The sequence below is a fragment of the Etheostoma spectabile genome, unplaced genomic scaffold (genome assembly GCF_008692095.1).
Source record: "Etheostoma spectabile isolate EspeVRDwgs_2016 unplaced genomic scaffold, UIUC_Espe_1.0 scaffold00569331, whole genome shotgun sequence".
NCBI classification, from domain to species: domain Eukaryota; kingdom Metazoa; phylum Chordata; class Actinopteri; order Perciformes; family Percidae; genus Etheostoma; species Etheostoma spectabile.
Window position 1 is genome coordinate 399,838 of NW_022605066.1, and position 20,158 is coordinate 419,995.

General features: G+C 40.6%; 1 protein-coding gene and 1 long non-coding RNA gene across 3 annotated transcripts; one reads left to right on the forward strand and one right to left on the reverse strand.

The window, feature by feature from the left end:
* Positions 1–5,941: 5,941 nt before the first annotated feature.
* Positions 5,942–16,114, reverse strand: LOC116684821 (uncharacterized). Its single transcript, XR_004330850.1, has 4 exons — positions 16,103–16,114; positions 12,218–12,222; positions 10,379–10,390; positions 5,942–6,341 (listed from the first exon to the last, which is right to left on the reverse strand). It is a non-coding gene; the product is annotated as an uncharacterized LOC116684821 (long non-coding RNA).
* On the forward strand, positions 12,402–16,455 carry LOC116684820 (uncharacterized). 2 transcript variants are annotated; one of them, XM_032510249.1, is made up of 8 exons: positions 12,402–12,532; positions 13,588–13,662; positions 13,903–13,992; positions 14,474–14,548; positions 14,856–14,939; positions 15,028–15,102; positions 15,373–15,462; positions 16,133–16,455. In XM_032510249.1, exons 1-8 carry the CDS (start codon positions 12,430–12,432, stop codon positions 16,339–16,341), a joined length of 801 nt encoding a protein of 266 aa, XP_032366140.1. In that variant the 5' UTR covers positions 12,402–12,429; the 3' UTR covers positions 16,342–16,455. The 2 variants fall into 2 exon arrangements, with proteins under 2 accessions (XP_032366140.1, XP_032366142.1); XM_032510251.1 differs by lacking the exon at positions 15,028–15,102.
* The last annotated feature ends 3,703 nt before the right edge of the window (positions 16,456–20,158 follow it).

Genomic DNA, 20,158 nt, shown 5'->3' on the forward strand with positions numbered 1-20,158 from the left:
TGAGAATAATGCACAACCTCTTGCACAAAATTTAAAAAAGGACAGCAACGCAACCACTGAGATGTGATTCTGTAAAAAAGAAAGAAAAAAAAAAGGATTTCGTTTTTGGACCGAGCAGCAACCACCCGGTCTGCAGGGCTAAAGTCTGTGTGGAAAAGCGAGAGGCAGTGCTTCTAATGGCTGCTATGCTCCACTAAACTCTTTTATGTCTGGCAGCAACCCTCTCAGCAACTCCAAAGGGGTATATACACCTGGCAGAGAACCATAGCCTTGGACTTGTAGGTGCCGTTTCTCATCTGTACGACTTTATACTCAGCTGGAAGCCACCCAGTGTGCGCTAGACGCCAAAAGAACTAAATCATTGACAAAAAGCATAAATGCAAACCTGAAGTCACTACTTGTACACTCTTCACTTCTCTGCTTTATCAAGAGATTATTTATAGGAAAATCTAAAACAGAATTGACAAAAAAGTACAAACCCTCTGGACTCCATTTAACAGCTGATAGACTTTCTGCCAAGAATATGCACACAACTCTCGCTCATGTAGATTGGACAAAAAAAAAACTGGAAAAACTCTTTCAAACCCCTCCAGTATTTGAGCTAGAAAAAGCTGGTACACTGTTACAAAGCCAAGATAAAAATTCACATTGCTCTGAATCTTAGGTTTGACCATCGAGGCACTGTCCCCGACCTCTTGGATGCCCTGTTCTAGGGCTGCAACTAATGATTATTTGATGATCGATTAACTCATTGATTATTTTCTTGATTAAACAAATACCTCTTTCGTTTTGGCTATAAATTGTCAGAAAACGGTGAAAAATGTGGAACAGTGTTTCCCAAAGCTCAAGATGAGGTCCTTAAATGTCTTTTTTTGTCCACAACTCAAAGATATTCAGTCACAGAGGAGTAAAGAAACTAAATTCACATTCAAGAAGGGTCCAGCATTAGGCTTTAACACCTAGCATGGTAGTTGCCGCTCATGCTTTAAATCTCGATCAGACCGCATGACTAGCTGTGAAAACAGATGACAGACGCATCTATATTATAGGAAAGGAACCTTGAAGAAATAGCTGAAAGAAAAGAAGCTGACATAGATCAGCGTGCAGATAAGAGATGAAACAAGATCTGGGGGATAAATGACTGTATGAAACAGAGGTTAAGCAAAGTTGTCAAATGGTATGCACTTTAGAAAACTGAAAACAACATTTGACATCACCAATACAGATGCCATTATTGGATACGGTATAAGTATGACAGCCTTTAGCACCAGACCTGCTGCCATGAGAGGGAGAAGAGATGGACAGGAAAGGGAGACCCCCAAAAAGTAGGCAGAAATGTCCCACTAGGCAGACAGTGGAAACAAACTACGATGGCTGAAAGTTGGCACGAAGGTGGGATGCCTTACATCAGACCCTGATGTGCAGAAATGAAGGGAGTGCGACAGGATGTAAGTGGTGCACTTAGGTGAAAAATGAGCATACTTGCATCCTGCCCATTCAGAGCAGGATCTGGTCTGCATAGATAGAACTAACTGGAGGTACACTTTGTACCATAACAGGCTGACACAGGCTACACACACAGAATAGCAATGGCAGCAGTACAATGTAGCAGGTGTCAGCAAAAGAAAGGAGTACCAAAGTATACACGTATGTTTGTGAGTACACCTGCATGTAACCACCCATTTGCACCTACATGAACAACTTATAGGAAAGCATGAGGACATTAATAGAAAGTATGAAATAGATAATTTGCTATTAATTGTACCTTGGGCCGAGGCTCTTATCGCACACTATAAATCACCAGAGAAACAGTCAGACTCAGTAACTTTTTAAAAGAGCATGGGGAAAGAGCAGAGCAGAAAATATGTGTTCAAATGAAAATGCATGGGAGTGTAGGGATAAAAAGAGAAAAACAGACTATATATACACACATTGCATCTTGTGTTTGTATAAAATGCTAATTTCTCTCCCTTAACATCTTTCTGTGCTGTGTTTGAATCTGACTGAATCAACAAAGCTTACAGCAGATAGGAAACCAGGATGAGTTAAAGCTGGGACTTGGGTCTGCGGGTTCAAGGTGAGATTAAACAAAAAGAAGATGCAGTATTTGCTTTTCCTCTGTTCAATTTGACTTTAAGAACTAACATCTCTATGCCTGAAGAACAATGACATCTTTCAGAAATCTTCTGCAACATTAGTACTCCTCCACCAGATGCACATCTAGCCCGTTTCATTTATTTTTTTAAGGGCTCAAAGTTTTGCACCCTAGGGATCTGCTGTAACTCATCTCAACACACTTTTATTCTTAATCTTTTTATCTTCCTAACGAGCATGGATGAAAGAAATATGGAAGAGAGATAAAAAATCTTTTGACAACAAAAAATGAAATCTAAGAACAATTTGGTATGCGCTCTACTACCTCTTCAGTGAGGTATAAAGATAGATGTCAGATGTGAAGTCTGTCTCACCCGTCTGTCTCTGTGTGATCTCCTCTCCAGCAGCACGTGCCTGATGATAACCTTGAAAAGATTTTCCCTACTGCTGTGTAGAGACCTGGAAGATGCAAACTATACAGAGCTTTTTCTCTAACCTGCACCACACTCCCAGCCCAACTCAAAATGTATTTGTCTTTGGTCTGTCTCACACTAAAGATGGCGAGCATGAATGCAAATGGTAATTTCCAACTCATTGAGCTCTTAGCAAAAGATGGACAGAATCTCCGATGGAGATTCAGTAGGTGGAAAACAGAAAGAGTTTTCCTCCTTCCTTCTGAGCGAGTTAATAAACTACTGCAGTAAAGTGCAGCTGTCTGGAGGGCTTTCTACACCGTAATGCACTTCTCATGTTAGTACAGAAGCCTTAGGGTTAATTATCCCTCAACATCTTCAGTACTTCAGATCTGCTTTGAAAATACAATGCACGCCTTTTGTGCATTGACGTTAAAAGGCATCACCTGGACAAGCATCTTTCTAAGGAGACATTACAAGTTTCTGAAAAGTATTTCAAGATGCAACAAGACTGAAGAGAAACCTTTCCAGCTATTCATCCCACCATTCATCTAAGTGGGCTACAGATGAAGAAAGCTTTGCAAAATGCCAATGCTGGTACAATGGAGGGTTTTATTTTTAAAATTGGAAAATAAACCTGGTAAACTGAAAGGCAAGTCTCTGTATCTCTTTCATACTCATTGCAACGTATCCACCTAAACGGGTCAAGATGAAAACTAGAGGTGTGTGTGTGTGTGTGTGTGTGTGTGTGTGTGTGTGTGTGTGTGTGTGTGTGTTTGCATAGCCATCGTTGTGAGGCCAAGTGTGAGTTTATAACCTTTGGAGTGAGGACCATTTTACAAAGTGAGGACATTTAGGCCGGTCCTCACTTTTTTTTCACTGTAATGGCCTCCAGAGGCTGTTTTTAGGCTTTTCTCAAAGTTTCAGAGAGGTCCTCAGAAAAATAGTAAAATGGAAATTGTTAAGAAGAAATTGGTGTGTGTACATCTTTTTCATACACACACTTTTGCTCTGTCACCCCCCCTATCATACACACACGTGTACTGCACCTGAGCATTGTTTTCATTTTGGGCGACCCCTTCAGGTTCACACAGGTACTGCGCCTGAGCTAATCTGGCACTGGCGACCCCTACAGCTTCATGCAGTTACTGCACCTGAGCCACTCTGGTTTCAGGCCTTGTTTTACCACTCTGCAGTAGGCCAATGTCCAACAGAAGTTTACTTTATACTAAATACAGTGTAAGGAATTAATAATAAAGGTAACAGTAAAAATTGGACCAGGATTAGAAGAAGTCAGGACTACAGGGAGCCATGGGGATGACCATAGTAAAACAAAAACACATGACACTGCTGTAGATTGGTCTGCATGTAACAGTAAACCAGGTAATAAGCAAGTGAGACTCAAATTAAGAACAAATTACAATGCAGATCTATAAACAGATAAAATTAATAACAAACAAAGAAAAACAAACTGAGTGCACATAGATAAAATAATTAAGACGCAGGTAATTTTCAAAGACTTTGTAAGAGACACAGTTCTCTCTCCAACTCTGGTGGGGGACCAGTATGATAGTACAGGTATGTTGTATATCTATGGAGCTGAATATATGTGTGCAGTTCAATCCTACCACACTGGATGTAGCTGATCATTAGTTCAGCAACAGGATCTGTATGTTGTTGGCTTGGTTCAACATCCAGTACTGGATAACAGTTTCTGGATCATCTGAAATCTCCCTGGTGGCTCTGAGCTCTCCTCTGAAGTCTCTGGACATCTTAAGAGGACTTCAACTCATAACCTTGACCTATGAATGATAGCCAGATAAATTACCTTCATGCTAATTATATTAATATTCCTTATCATAGCTTAAAGCTTATTAAATCAACATATTGCTTCAAGTCACAATCAAAGATAACACTGAGTAAAACTCAACTATAGTTAAAGTGCATGATAGAAAACACAAATAACATATTTAGCACTGATGCATCAAAAATGTTGTCAAATTCTTGTACACTGTAAGAAAATACCAGCACTAACACTGGAATTCAGCACAAAACTACATCTTAACCAGCAACAAAGCTGCAGCGCTCAACACAAATAATGCAAAGAAAACCCCACCAGGGCAGAACATGTCTGTTTAGCAGCAGTATTTCTTAAATACATTGCAGATGTATTTTTAGTAGTTAGCATTTTTAGCATTATCAAATAGGATTTTACATTGCACTAGTTAGCATTGCAGCTAGTCAACATTATCTGCATTAGCTACATGTTAGCAGGTAAATGTACTCACCAGTGTGGATTCAGGCCTCAGCGCAGTTTATTATCCACACTGTCATCTTATGTTGTCTATATTAAGTATGAATTAACAACACTCATTAAATGAGCTCCTCCATAGTTTAGCTGAGTTTCTTACTTTCACTTTCACATGCGACCAGTCAGTAGAGCTGGGCTGAAGCATTAGATTGGCTAAAGTAAATTTGAATGTATTGGCTAGTAGTTTAGCATGCTAAAATGCTAAACTAAGAAAGCTAAACAGTAAACATTAAACCTGCTAAACCTCAGCATGTTAGCCTAGTCATTGTGAGCATGTTAGCATGCTGATGTTAGCATTTAGGTTTATTGGTTTCCTTAACAGGAAAAGTGGTGATTAATAAACACTGGTATTAATGCACAAGAGTTAGCCAAGAGGCTGTTTTTCATCTTTAGTCCCTGTACAGAGGTTACATTACTGTACCTGTCATAGTACAGCCTCATAGAGCTGCTGTAGACTCTGGTTTATCTGGAACATAATGATTTAATCAAAAATATACAACCTTATTATATCTGCAGAGTAAAGAGTGGAAGTACATCTCACTCTGTTCTATTTTAAGTAAATAGAACATATGTAAATACAATTTAAGATATGAGTGATGCACCCACCTGTAGGATACAGTGACAGTATAAGAAGACATTATTTATCTTTCCAGACTACCTTATTCTCAGTTGCCCCCCCCCCCCCACTATTTGCTGTCCCTGCTCACATTATATGAATGCATGGAGACAGCACAACAGACAGAGCTCACATAGCAAAGTGAGCACAAATACTGTATTGCTGTTGTGTTTAAAACATACATGTTACCTTATAGTAACATATTATCAGTTAACATTATTTAACTTCATGTTGAAAACATTTGCAGCTTCATTTCCCCTACAAGGCAGAGTTACAGTACAGTAAAGCACAACGTCCCAGTTGGTCTGATGGTTTAGGGGCTACAGGAACAGGAGGCAGCTCCTGTATTTGGACAGGTAATTGTGGCATCCCGTTGGACAGCCGGTGGCTGACATGTTTGCCTCCCCAGAGAATTCTCAGTGTCCTGTAAGGTGTTCCTGGGGAGGGAACTGAAGGGGACAGCAGGCCTCCCTCTTACAGCCTGTGCAGAGACTGAAGGCCGTTTTATGGCTGTGCGGAGGTGCCACGCAGCGCTTTCTCCGTAGCCTACGTAGGTGGTCTGATGGTTACACGCTTGTGCGCTGGTGTATGCGTTACGCTGCCGTGTGTGTGTGTGTGTGGGGGGGGGGGGTCTAGGTGATAAAGCGAGGGAGAAGTGAGAGTGACGACGATTATCTTCAGAGTAGTGACTCTAGATCATAGTGAGAGAAACAAAGAGTCTTCCCTGTGCTGACCAAGGTGAGACATCTACAGCAGGACTAGTTAACCCTCTCCATGATTTCATGTTTAAGGAGAAAGAGAACCAGGAAATGACTCGGGGGGGGGGAATGAAAAGCTACCAAGCCACAGCCGAGCGACGTGCGTTGCCACGACGTGTAGTTATATTTTTTGAGAGGTGCACGTCAGGCTATGACACAGGGTCCAGTGTAGACGCAAAGGGGTCTGCGGGGGTACGCCGTTGATTCCTCCACAGCTTTATCATTCACTGTTGCTGTTTGGCCACTTTGTGCCAGGTACATCAATGTTGGACACTTTAAGGGAGAGACACACCTGTTCTTGGGAGAGTCTGCCTACACAATAATTCAGCAAAGTAAATGTACATCCACAGTACTTTACTTTTTAGCTGACTTTATATTAGCTTACAAACTAGTAAATCAGTGAGCACATGTAAGGGAACATCGGATCCATTACATGGACATGAACCCTGATTAATTTCAAAACTGTGGAAATAAAGAACACTTTAAAAGTATTACTATATGTTGTGTTGTTGCTGCATACTAATTGTCTACAGCAATTAAACATGACTAATTAACAACTCAAAACTATAACACTGAGAATCAGCATGTGTTGAATATGGAGATGTTAAAAGGAGACAAAATCTTCAAGTTCCAATAAGGTGTAAAGTGAAACTAAATTTATAGACAGTGAACGGAGAGAAATAAAACATATAAATTTAAAGGATGAAACATGGGTTAGCCATACAAACTACAGGCTGTTGATTCATTATTGAATGTAAAGCACCCCAGTTTCACTAATCATTGTTCTTTTTTAATTTTACTTAAGTAAAAAGTACTTCTTCAACCACGCTTAAAATAATATATATGATTAAACTTTACATTGAAGAGCGAGACCTTAAAGTTAAAGTTGTTATTTTGCAGTGATAGTTGTGATTTCTGACCCTGCAGCCTGTAAAACAGGCCTGAGAGTTAGAGGTGAATATTGTGTGGTCTTTCTGCTGCTGCAACTGCCACTTAATTAATGGCCCATCAGGGGGAGGGGCCGCCCCCCCCCTGCTCTCAGCCACTCAGACGAACAGGTGGGGGAAGGGCAGCTTTCTGTGAGAGCAGGTCACCTGCAGTTTATTATCCACACTGTCATCCTATGTTGTCTATATTAAGTATGAATTAACAACACTCATTAAATGAGCTCCTCCATAGTTTAGCTGAGTTTCTTACTTTCACTTTCACATGCGACCAGTCAGTAGAGCTGGGCTGAAGCATTAGATTGGCTAAAGTAAATTTGAATGTATTGGCTAGTAGTTTAGCATGCTAAAATGCTAAACTAAGAAAGCTAAACAGTAAACATTAAACCTGCTAAACATCAGCATGTTAGCCCAGTCATTGTGAGCATGTTAGCATGCTGATGTTAGCATTTAGGTTTATTGGTTTCCTTAACAGGAAAAGTGGTGATTAATAAACACTGGTATTAATGCACAAGAGTTAGCCAAGAGGCTGTTTTTCATCTTTAGTCCCTGTACAGAGGTTACATTACTGTACCTGTCATAGTACAGCCTCATAGAGCTGCTGTAGACTCTGGTTTATCTGGAACATAATGATTTAATCAAAAATATACAACCTTATTATATCTGCAGAGTAAAGAGTGGAAGTACATCTCACTCTGTTCTATTTTAAGTAAATAGAACATATGTAAATACAATTTAAGATATGAGTGATGCACCCACCTGTAGGATACAGTGACAGTATAAGAAGACATTATTTATCTTTCCAGACTACCTTATTCTCAGTTGCCCCCCCCCCCCCCCCACACTGTATGAAATTTCATTTCATACAGTGCAATATTTAATACATTAACCTTTCCATTACTGTGCAATATGTATTTACTTAATATTAGTACTTAATCATTTCATTCCATCACTGTGCAATATTATTTATTGAGTGTTAACACCTACCTATGCTTATTCAAGCTGATTTATATATGTATACTTGACAGTCACTACACTTTATATCTTTGACTTTATATTTTTGATATTTTATACTGTTATATTCTTATATTTTTTTTGTGTCAACACTGCAAAGGGATTGCTTTAATCTCGTTGCACAAGTACCGTGTACTTGTGTATAATGACAATAAAGGCATTCTATTCTATTCTATTCTACACTATTTGCTGTCCCTGCTCACATATATGAATGCATGGAGACAGCACAACAGACAGAGCTCACATAGCAAAGTGAGCACAAATACTGTATTGCTGTTGTGTTTAAAACATACATGTTAATACCTTGTTGTAACATATTATCAGTTAACATTATTTACCAAGGTGAGACATCTACAGCAGGACTAGTTAACCCTCTCCATGATTTCATGTTTAAGGAGAAAGAGAACCAGGAAATGACTTGGGGGGGAATGAAAAGCTACCAAGCCACGGCCGAGCGACGTGCGCTTCCACGACGTGTAGTTATATTTTTTGAGAGGTGCACGTCAGGCTATGACACAGGGTCCAGTGTAGACGCAAAGGGGTCTGCGGGGGTACGCCGTTGATTCCTCCACAGCTTTATCATTCACTGTTGCTGTTTGGCCACTTTGTGCCAGGTACATCAATGTTGGACACTTTAAGGGAGAGACACACCTGTTCTTGGGAGAGTCTGCCTACACAATAATTCAGCAAAGTAAATGTACATCCACAGTACTTTACTTTTTAGCTGACTTTATATTAGCTTACAAACTAGTAAATCAGTGAGCACATGTAAGGGAACATCGGATCCATTACATGGACATGAACCCTGATTAATTTAAAAACTGTGGAAATAAAGAACACTTTAAAAGTAATACTATATGTTGTGTTGTTGCTGCATACTAATTGTCTATAGCAATTAAACATGACTAATTAACAACTCAAAACTATAACACTGAGAATCAGCATGTGTTGAATATGGAGATGTTAAAAAGGAGACAAAATCTTCAAGTTCCAATAAGGTGTAAAGTGAAACTAAATTAAGTAAAAAATACTTCTTCAACCACGCTTAAAATAATATATATGATTAAACTTTACATTGAAGAGCGAGACTTTAATGTTAAAGTTGTGATTTTGCAGTGATAGTTGTGATTTCTGACCCTGCAGCCTGTAAAACAGGCCTGAGAGTCAGAGGTGAATATTGTGTGGTCTTTCTGCTGCTGCAACTGCCACTTAATTAATGGCCCATCAGGGGGAGGGGCTGCCCCCCCCCCTGCTCTCAGCCACTCAGACGAACAGGTGGGGGAAGGGCAGCTTTCTGTGAGAGCAGGTCACCTGCAGGTCTCACAGAAAGCTGCCCTTCCCCCACCTGCACGCGGAGCTGAAGCTCAGAGCTGAGGCATGAGGCGAGAGGAGTGTGAGACAGGTTTCAAGGCTGCAGCAGCACACTCTTGGAAGGAGACGCTACAGCTAGCGGCCTGCTAGCTTTTGAAAGACTGGAGCGACTCAGCTAAGGAAAAGACGACTTTTAAACTTTCTGTGCAGGTAAGATCTTATCAATTCTAATTTTGAGCCTCCACATGTCACTTAATGTGGTTTGAGCTAAATTATTTTGGCAGGTTTAGACTTTATTGCAGAACGGAGTTGCCAGTTCTAGTAAATTCTAACTACTAACTTAATTGTCATGCACTATATTTTTGTATAACTATGTGAACATATATTTGTTTAGAGATTTATCAGCTTTTAACAACATTGCAGTGACACCATTTAAAGTCAGTTTATATATATTTTCTGAAAATAAAGTGGACACATGTATAACTCCATTTAAAACTGTTTCAAGCATTTTTATATCTAGTCTGATTTGTTTTTCAAAGACTTAGTTTGTAGAACTACTTGAAGGGGTTTATTGAAGAGAAGTGTTTTATGTGCTATAACAGGCTATAGTCTTTAACATGTTAATTAGGTTTATGGGCTATCACTGACATTTGTGGGGGGAAAAGAGTGTAATACTTTAAATGTAGTTATAAGACACTACAGCAGAGACACTGCAGATAATGCTTAACAGTCAAACAGTTTTTATTTTTAATCTAAAGGAGCGGTGCTCTCATGGCTCGTTTATAAAGTTTCAATCTTCTTTTTGGTTTTAGGTCCAGAAATTGATGGGAGTGAGAAAAACACAGGTATGTGTCTTTTATAAAAGATTTACTCCAAACCACTCAATATGCAACTCCACTGTACAGCCGACTACTGACTTACAGTGTAGGCTACTTCTACATCAGAGGAAGACATTGTACTACTGTATTTACCTGACAGAGAACTGTAGATTCAGAATGCAATCACAAAATATCACAATGACAATGTTGAGTAATCAGACATAAGCATTATGAGGTCATGGCAGTATGCTACCCTCCTGGTCCGTTATGATAGCTAATTAGCACATATCTGCGTTCATCAACCACCAAAACCAGACCATTTCTGTGTGTGTGCAGACAGAGAGTGACAGAGGTATTTTGGTGACTTAATTAACTCGACCCAGGGTGAGTCTGATGAAAACGGATGTATCTGCCTAGTTCAACTCTGATATTTCTCGTATTGCGCAGCGCTCTGAAGGAATAATCTCAGAGATTAGGCTACGTTATGTTCTGACAGCTCACAGCAATTTAATACAATAACAGGAAAAGAATCCCCCCACAGTTCTAAACCGTTTTGCATGTGACGTCTGCTGAAGTGCCGGATACCTTTCCCCCAAATATGGACACACATATATACAGACATGTCTTGCTTTATAAGATAAATAGCCTGACCATAAGAGGCACCACGCTCTGTATGCACTTGTTGTCTGGTTGTGCGTTATAAATGTGGGATTTAGGAATGTCCTGAATTTCGGGAATTGTTGTTTGTTTATTGAAAGCCAAAGACAGTCCAAAGTAGTGCTACTTTGCACATTTTTGTGGGTCTGAGTTGTATGCCACATTTTAGCTGCCAAAGCTCGGCTGCTCTCTGTCTCTGGTCCTCAGGGTGAGAGGGGGAGGGGCCAGCTTCTAGAGCAGCAAAAGCCAATGTGTGCTTTTTTTTACATATTTATTGATATGCACAAAGATGCACTGAGAATTGTTTTGTTATCTAATTGTAGCACATATTGTAAAATACGTAAAGTGCCCATATTATGAAAAAATAACTTTTTCTGGTATTTGGGTTGTTATTTTGTGTCTTCGGTGTTTCTACACACATACAAACTTGGAGAGAATAACTATCCATGGTGTTCTGAGTGAGATACGGTTTCTGAATGTCCTCTGTCTTCAGTCTCCGGGGGAGCTGATCAACATCTGCACGGCTCTCTACATCACTAGCCGAGACCAGGTGGCTAACTGTAACACATGCTAGCACTAGCATGCTAGCTCGTTCTCAATGGCAAAACACTGCTACAACATCCACTAGTTGACCCTAATCTCCAAAAGAACTACTTTCTGTCCCTGTTCTGCAGGGACAGAAAGTAATTCCCAACAAAGATAGTATAGAAGTCAGATGTGTCACTCTAGAGCTAAAACAGTGACCTGAACACAAAGGGTGAAAACCGGATCTGCAGCAATGTGCAGTACAACAAAAATATGGTGTTTTTTGAAAATGAAACCATGGAAGCCTATTCTGGTACAACCTCAAAATACAATTATGACCCTGAAAATGAGCAGAATATGGCGCTTTAAGATTCCTAGCCCTGTTATTAGTTAAGCTAGTATTACTATTTTCTGGAAAAAACCCTCAGCATAGCCACTATCACCACTCATATCCAACATCATGAATGACTGTAATATCCACATAACCAACACTGGATCACAAAACTGCCAAGTGAAAGGATGCATTACTTAGACTGTGCTGGATGAATTAGTACTGAGTAAAAATAGCAGGCTTGTTATCTGTTCATGCAGATCTGAAAACCCATTGTTTAAGTGTTGATGGTGTTCTGACTGTGGGTAAAGGAAGTTAGTTGCACACACATGTATTGGCATGTTTTCTTACGTCTGACTGTGACAAACAATTTTAAAACACAAACTTTTAACATTTGACATAAATCCAAAAACAGTATGCTAGACGTCTGCTATTTCCAAACAAATAGTTCTTACTTTTTTGTTAAATATCAAACTGATGTCAGTGGAACAGTCAATCTTTAAGAAAACTATAGTTGTATGGCTCTGTAAAGTTGGACTTGAAAGTGAATGGGATGTCTTTCTCATGATTATGCTTTTTACTTACAGTTGGACTTTGACTTTGAGGAGTCAGGAAGTGATTCCTCTGGGTCTGAATTATGCAGCAAGATGAACCCAGATTACATAAGAAAGCTTCTGTACACAATGGAACAAGGGGCCTCCACCTTCACGGGAAAGACACAATTGATCCTCCTGTCTCTGGTATGGATGCACTGTAACATATCTTGTTTCGTCTTGCTCGGTTTTCTTGTCTTGCAAAAAACATTTTAATACTTTAGATTGCTATCAGTCAAGCAACTGTAGTATTTTCCAAGGAAAATGCCCTCTGGACAATCTGGTCTATAAATACTATAACAGTCTCATATTGTCATCTTTCACTAAGAGACAGATTAATCGATAATGAAAACAATTGGTGGTTGCTGCCCTAGTCCACACACAGTATCCCAGGGCTCCAGACTGCTACCAAAAGTTTCAGTGTGCAACTAAATTTTAAATCCAGTCACACATATGCAACCAGTAAATATTCCCCTTTTCTTTTTAGATGTTAAACATAGAGGGAGGCCAATGAGTGTGAGAAGGATTGGGAATGGCCACTGTAAGTGGCTAATGTGCTGAGAGGGAAGGTCCTAGAGATAATCAAGCGTGCAAATGTCAGTAGAAAGGAGACCGATACAGATACTTGCTACATGCGTCTAAACAATGAGAAGCAAACTATTCACTTGTTCTTCTGACCTGCGGCCAGTGTGCTAGAGCCAGAGCTACAGTGTCACAGTTGGATTTAGATTCAGAGTCAGAGGGTTGTGTGGCAAAAAAGGCCCAAAAGCACCAAATTCTAAAGCCAGCTCCACCTTCAAATGTTCTTCTAATGTTTACATACATTTGTTAAGTAGTCAACTCAATTTTATCAATATCCATATTTACATGCATGAGGTGGTCAGAATGTTAGGAACACCTATAAATGTAACGCAGTTCAGTACTTTATCTCTAAATATTACCTCAGTGCTAATACACAGGATTGAATTAAGACCTCTGACAGGGTCAACAACTGAATATAATAGGCATGCTCGTTATATGCTTATACGTGTGTATAAACACTGTGACTTGAACAGTGACACCAGTGCATACTCACTGGTGTAAACTCTCATGTCTCAATAATTTTATCGCCTTTGCAGATAAAGTTTAATACATTCACTAGGTTGTCCTTTCATACACTGCATAGGATAAGGTGTCACGTTTTGTTTGCTGTTGTTTTTCAGATGGAGGTTCTGACCTCTTGTCCCCCAAAAGGAGACTAGAGCCCCTCAGTGAAGATGGGAGTTCAGATGTAGATGGTGAGTTAAATGGTATTTATTATGAAATTCACCAGAACTCCTGCCTTTTGACAATTATGATAGTATCATATGATAGTAATATAATATTGTAATATCCTAGTACACACTGCTGCTTACAGTTTTGACCTTTTGAAATATAAGTGCTAGTAGCCAGCTGTCAGAATGTAGTTTACAAATGGAACCAGATTATTCATTATACCTGAGGTTTCACTAATGGTTGCTAATGTTTGTCTTCTACAGTTCTAGATCTGAGTCCAGGAACAAGGTTGGTGAAGAGGCCCTCACAGAAGAAGAAAAGACGTAAAAAGACCAAGAACGTGGAAGCAATGGGTAAGTTCTTAAAAACTGGGCTAAAAAGGTTTATACTTCTAAAGCTACCATTAAACGCTCTCTGTGACTGTCTGCGAGCCACGCAATGGGTTGGGGACATTAATTCCCTTTATGTCACTTGATATTTTGAAAGCAGGAATTGTGCTGTGTGCCCTCCGGGGCAAACTGCATACAGGCACAAAACAGTGTTCTAGACATATGTTCTAGAGTTATTTTATTGCTTTTTAAAACAGAAATCAGAAAATATATGAAATAGTTTAACAGGCGCCACAATTATTGTAGCAGTAATGGGTTTGTCAGGCTACTCAGTGGTTGTAAGAGGCTAGTGTGACTTTAAAGTGGCACCAGTGCATATCCACTAGTGTAAACTTTCATGTATCAATATTAATCATATTTGCAGATACAGTTGCTTTCACTAGGTTGACCTTTCATACACTGCATAGGATGAGTTGTCATGTTTTTGCCTGCTGTTGTTTTTCAGATGGAGGTTCTGACCTCTTGTCCCCCAAAAAGAGACTAGAGCCCCTCAGTGGAGATGGGAGTTCAGATGGAGATGGTGAGTTAAATGATATTTATTATTAAATTCACAAAAAACCTGCTTTTTACAAAGGACCCTGCCAGCGTTTTCTCAAACTTAGTAGAGTAGTACTTAAATCTCAAGTGCATGAATTATATAATTTGTCACCATTTCATCCTTTTGTTTCTTTATAGTTTGTTACACAAGATAAATATTACAGTAAATATTTAGTGTCCTTCCTTATGGCAGTTAAATTGTCAGCATTAAATAATTACACATGAATTCTGAATATTCATTTTAACTGAGATTTCACTAAGTAACGGGTGCTAATGATTGTCTGCTACAGTTCTAGATCTGAGTCCAGGAACAAGGTTGGTGAAGAGGCCCTCAGAGAAGAAGAAAAGACGTGAAAAGACGGTGGAAGAAATGGGTAAGTTCTTTAAAATGCATTCACTAGGTTGTCCTTTCATACACTGCATAGGATAAGGTGTCACTTTTTGTTTGCTGTTGTTTTTCAGATGGACGTTCTGACCTCTTGTCCCCCAAAAGGAGACTTGAGCCCCTCAGTGAAGATGGGAGTTCAGATGTAGATGGTGAGTTAAATGGTATTTATTATGAAATTCACCAGAACTCCCACCTTTTGGCAATTATGATAGTATCATATGATAGTAATATAATGTTGAAATATCCTAGCACACACTGCTGCTTACAGTTTTGACCTTTTGAAATATAAGTGCTAGTAGCCAGCTGTCAGATTGTAGAAGTTATGTTTTACTGTCAGCATTTATTTACAAATGGAACCTGATTATTCATCATACCTGAGATTTCACTAACTAACGGGTGCTAATGATTGTCTGCTACAGTTGTAGATCTGAGTCCAGGAACAAGGTTGATGAAGAGGCCCTCACAGAAGAAGAAAAGACGTAACAAGACCAAGAACGTGGAAGCAATGGGTAAGTTCTTTAAAACTGGGCTAAATAAGGCATAAACAGTCCAGACCCTAAGTATTTGGACAGTTGGACTTTTTGTGTTCTTTGACACAAATAAAGTGCTAAGTCTCAGCTTTTATTTAAATAGGTTTGCATCTATATAAAGATCTGTGTTAGCCATAGCCCTTTAACACACAAGGCCCAAAGGTTTGAGGTCCAAAAGTAATTGGACCGATAAACATCGGGTCTAACGAAATCATCGCATTTAATATTTGCAGTCTTCCACCCATAGACAACAGCAGGCTACAGGTTATGTTCATGAAGTCTTATCTTGATCATTAACAAAAACAATGCGTACGCTTTGATTCAGGAAAGCATTCTGAACTTGCTGTAGAGTCATAGAGTCAAGGGGTTTGTCATAATCATACAAATGGTTTTCCAGTCATTAACTAGATGTGTGCTCCCCGGTGTACCAGCTTGTAAGCCTACTCTAAATAAACCTGAAATAAGCATTTTAATTTACTATCCATTTTTATGGTTAAAATTGAATGTACTGAAGAACAAAATTGTATGTATGTCCAAATATTTACTTAGAATTAACGTCAAAGCCAGTAATAGATGCTTTACTGAATCTCCACTGAGATGTATGTATTTAAGGTCACACTATCTCCATCGTCTTTTCTGTCATCTGTAGTGCCGCCCACAGTAAAGGTGAAGGTGAAAGACCGTGGAGGGAAGCAGAGAGGAGTAAAGGTGAAGAGACCGTGGAAGGAAGCAGAGAGGAGTGCGGTAAACAAACACATGGAAAAGTTTATAGCAGAGCGCCGCCTTCCAGGTAAAGAACACTGCATGCGATGCATAAAGAGGAGGAAGCCTTGGGTCAAAGGTCCTGGAAGGATGTAAAGAAGTTTGTGTACAACACAAATGTTACGTTAAACCGGAGGGGTGCTACACGGCAGCTTCATCTTTGAAGATCTGTGTTGTGCAATATAATGTTGTGTTCTAGTTGTCTGGTGCAGTTCTCAAAACCATAGCAATAACGCCTTTGTTTTAAAAATCTATTAATTGCACAAATATTTTGTTTTATAAAATATCAGAAAAGAGAAACTACGAAGGGAAATATGGTGAGCGCGCAGATGTGATGTAAATGCTTGTAGAATAAGATTTGAGAACTTCTGTACTCACTTTTTTCCCCCACTTCAGTCACTTTTCCAGTACAACACAACTCAGTGATTCAACCTCTGGAATCTGTAACTGCAGCTTCTCATAATATATCATATTATATTATATTATATTGTATGCAGTGTGCTCTCTCCATCACACAGTGGCGAGTCTGCGCTCTCGAGTTCTGCAACTCTTCTTGCGATACATTTGGTGCAAAAATTTGTACCTGTGGACTTAGTCTGTAGTCTGTGGAGCTCTGAGCCAACAGGACGGGGGGGACAGCCGGGTTTCTATCGCCTGATGAGAGACAACTCAGTCTGGCTTATTTGTGTAGCATGAAGGCTAGCGTTAGCTAACTAGCAGCCAGTCCACTTCTAAATACTGTGAATACATTTTAATTATTTCAACACTTTAACAGTCACACTGGGACACTGAGGGGGGGGTTTCCAGGTCCTGCAGCCGCAGATAGACAGTCGTCAGTGGGTATTAGATCACGTCGAGGTTGGCAGGGGATCTTTCTAGTGGTGTTTCCACGCTGGCCCCCCCCACTGACGGCGGTCCGCCTGGGGCTGCAGGACCTGGTGCCCCCCCCGGGACTGTTATAAGTGTTGAGATAATTAAAAGGTATTTACGGAGTTTAGAAGCGGACTGGCTGCTAGTCAGCTAACGCTAGCTTGTATGCTACATAAATAACCCGGACAGAGTTGTCCCTCATCTGGCAATAGAACCCTGCTGTCCCCCCGTCATGTTGGACAGAGTAGTCCCTCATCTGGCAACAGAAACCTCGCTGTCCCCCCATCCTGTTGGACAGAGTTGTCCCTTGTCTGGCGATAGAAACCCTGCTGTCCCTCCGTCATGTTGGACAGAGTAGTCCCTCATCTGGCAATAGAAATCCTGCTGTCCCACCCCATCCTGTCTGACAGAGTTGTCCCTCATCAGGCGATAGAACCCTGCTGTCCCCCCATCCTGTTGGACAGAGTTGTCCCTCATCTGGCGATAGAAACCCTGCTGTCCCCCCGTCATGTTGGACAGAGTAGTCCCTCATCTGGCAATAGAAATCCTGCTGTCCTACCCCATCCTGTCTGACAGAGTTGTCCCTCATCTGGCGATAGAACCCTGCTGTCCCCCGTCCTGTTGGACAGAGTTGTCCCTCGTCTGGCGATAGAAACCCTGCTGTCCCCCCATCCTGTTGGACAGATATGTCCCTCATCTGGCGATAGAAACCCTGCTGTCCCCCCCGTCCTGTTGGACAGAGTTGTCCCTCATCTGGCGATAGAAACCCTGTTGTCCCCCCGTCCTGTTGGACAGAGTTGTCCTTCATCTGGCGATAGAAACCCTGCTTTCCCTCCGTCCTGTCTGACAGAGTTGTCCCTCCTCTGGCGATAGAAACCCTGTTGTCCCCCCGTCCTGTTGGACAGAGTTGTCCCTCATCTGGCGATAGAAACCCTGCTGTCCCCCCGTCATGTTGGACAGAGTAGTCCCTCATCTGGCAATAGAAACCCTGCTTTCCCCCCTTCCTGTTGGACAGAGTTGTCCCTCATCTGGGGATAGAAACCCTGCTGTCCCACCCCATCCTGTCTGACAGAGTTGTCCCTCATCAGGCAATAGAAACCCTGCTGTCCCCCGTCCTGTTGGACAGAGTTGTCCCTCATCAGGCGATAGAACCCTGCTGTCCCCCCGTCCTGTTGGACAGAGTTGTCCCTCGTCTGGCGATAGAAACCCTGCTGTCCCCCCGTCCTGTTGGACAGATATGTCCCTCATCTGGCGATAGAAACCCTGCTGTCCCCCCCGTCCTGTTGGACAGAGTTGTCCCTCATCTGGTGATAGAACCCTGCTGTCCCCCCGTCCTGTTGGACAGAGTTGTCCCTCATCTGGCGATAGAAACCCTGCTGTCCCCCCGTCCTGTTGGACAGATATGTCCCTCATCTGGCGATAGAAACCCTGTTGTCCCCCCGTCCTGTTGGACAGAGTTGTCCCTCATCTGGCGATAGAAACCCTGTTGTCCCCCCGTCCTGTTGGACAGAGTTGTCCCTCACCCAGCGATCGAGACCCTGCTGTCCCCCCGTCCTGTTGGACAGAGCTCCACAGACCTAAGTCCACAGGTGCAAATTAGTTTTGTAGCAAATTGATCAAGAAGTGTTGCAATAGTCGATGAGCAGACTCGCCGTGTGTGATGGAGAGAGCACACTGCAGAGTACATAATATAATATAATATAATATACTATAATATAATATAATATAATATAATATAATATAATATAATATAATATACCATAATATAATATAATATGAGAAGCTGCAGGGACAGATTCCAGAGGTTGAATCACTGAGTTGTGGTTGTTGGATAAGTGAATGAAGTGGGAAAAAAAAAAAATGAGTAGAGATTTTTTTCTACGATGTCTCACATCAAATCTGCGTGCTCTCACATTTTGCTCCATATTTACATTCATATTAATAACCTAAAACAAAGGCTAATGTTGTCTTCAGGGTTATTTGTCCAGATGAAAGTTGTTGTGACACGTTTATTATCATAAATGAGAAAAAAGGCAGCAAATTCTCAAAGTTGAGGTTTAATCAAAACTGAAATAAATGTTCTGATAACTGGAGTTCACATGTAATGTTTTTCTTGCTTTACTTTATTTCAGAAATGCATCCGTGCCTTTGTGCAGTAGTCTGATCAATGGTCACATCACTAAATAGTATATATTCTGCTTCTGTATATGAACCTCAAACTGCAACTCTTCAAAGACTCAATTATCATATATTATTACATTATGTATCTGTTCTAAAACTTAAAATGGTAGAAAATAACAACTAACTAATAATAACAAAGAAGATAGTTTAAATAGTCTAGCCAGAACTGAACCCAATAGCGCCCCCTAGAAATGGTCCTCACTTCAGTGATAGAATGACGGGTCTTATTCTTTGTTTTAAAAATAATCTGAGGTGATAAACTGAGTCAGGGAGACATCTAGTGTTTAAATATAGCATTAGATTGTCTGTAAGTATAGCAGAAAGGGTGGTCCTCACTTCACAGGCTGTTTTACCCGGTCCTCACCTTTAAGCTCATACAGGAATGTGTGTGTGTGTGTGTGTGTGTGTGTGTGTGTGTGTGGTGTGTGTGTGTGTGTGTGTGTGCCCGCCCGCCGCCCGCCCGCCCGCCCACCTCCGGACTCACCTCATGCTCTCTCACATTTACTTTTCATTTTAAACATTTTCCAAACATCTGTCAACAGAGAGTAAACGTTAGTGTAGTGGTAATTATGACAGGGTGTAATGTCATAATTATGTTGCAATAATAGAGCATTGGAATATTGAATACCTTTTTGTATAAACCAAGCTCTTTTAAAAGGTAGTGTTGTTGGTATCGGCCAATATGAGTACTGATCCGATACCAGTGCGTCATATATTTTATGTTTTAACAACTGTATTCTACTATCTATGTATGTGATATGATTTCTATCTTTGTTTTCGGTCTGGCTCAGGTTAAACTCTTTGTGAAACATAAAAAACACAAACTATGATCGCCACAGAACGTTTTTATTATCCAGTTTGA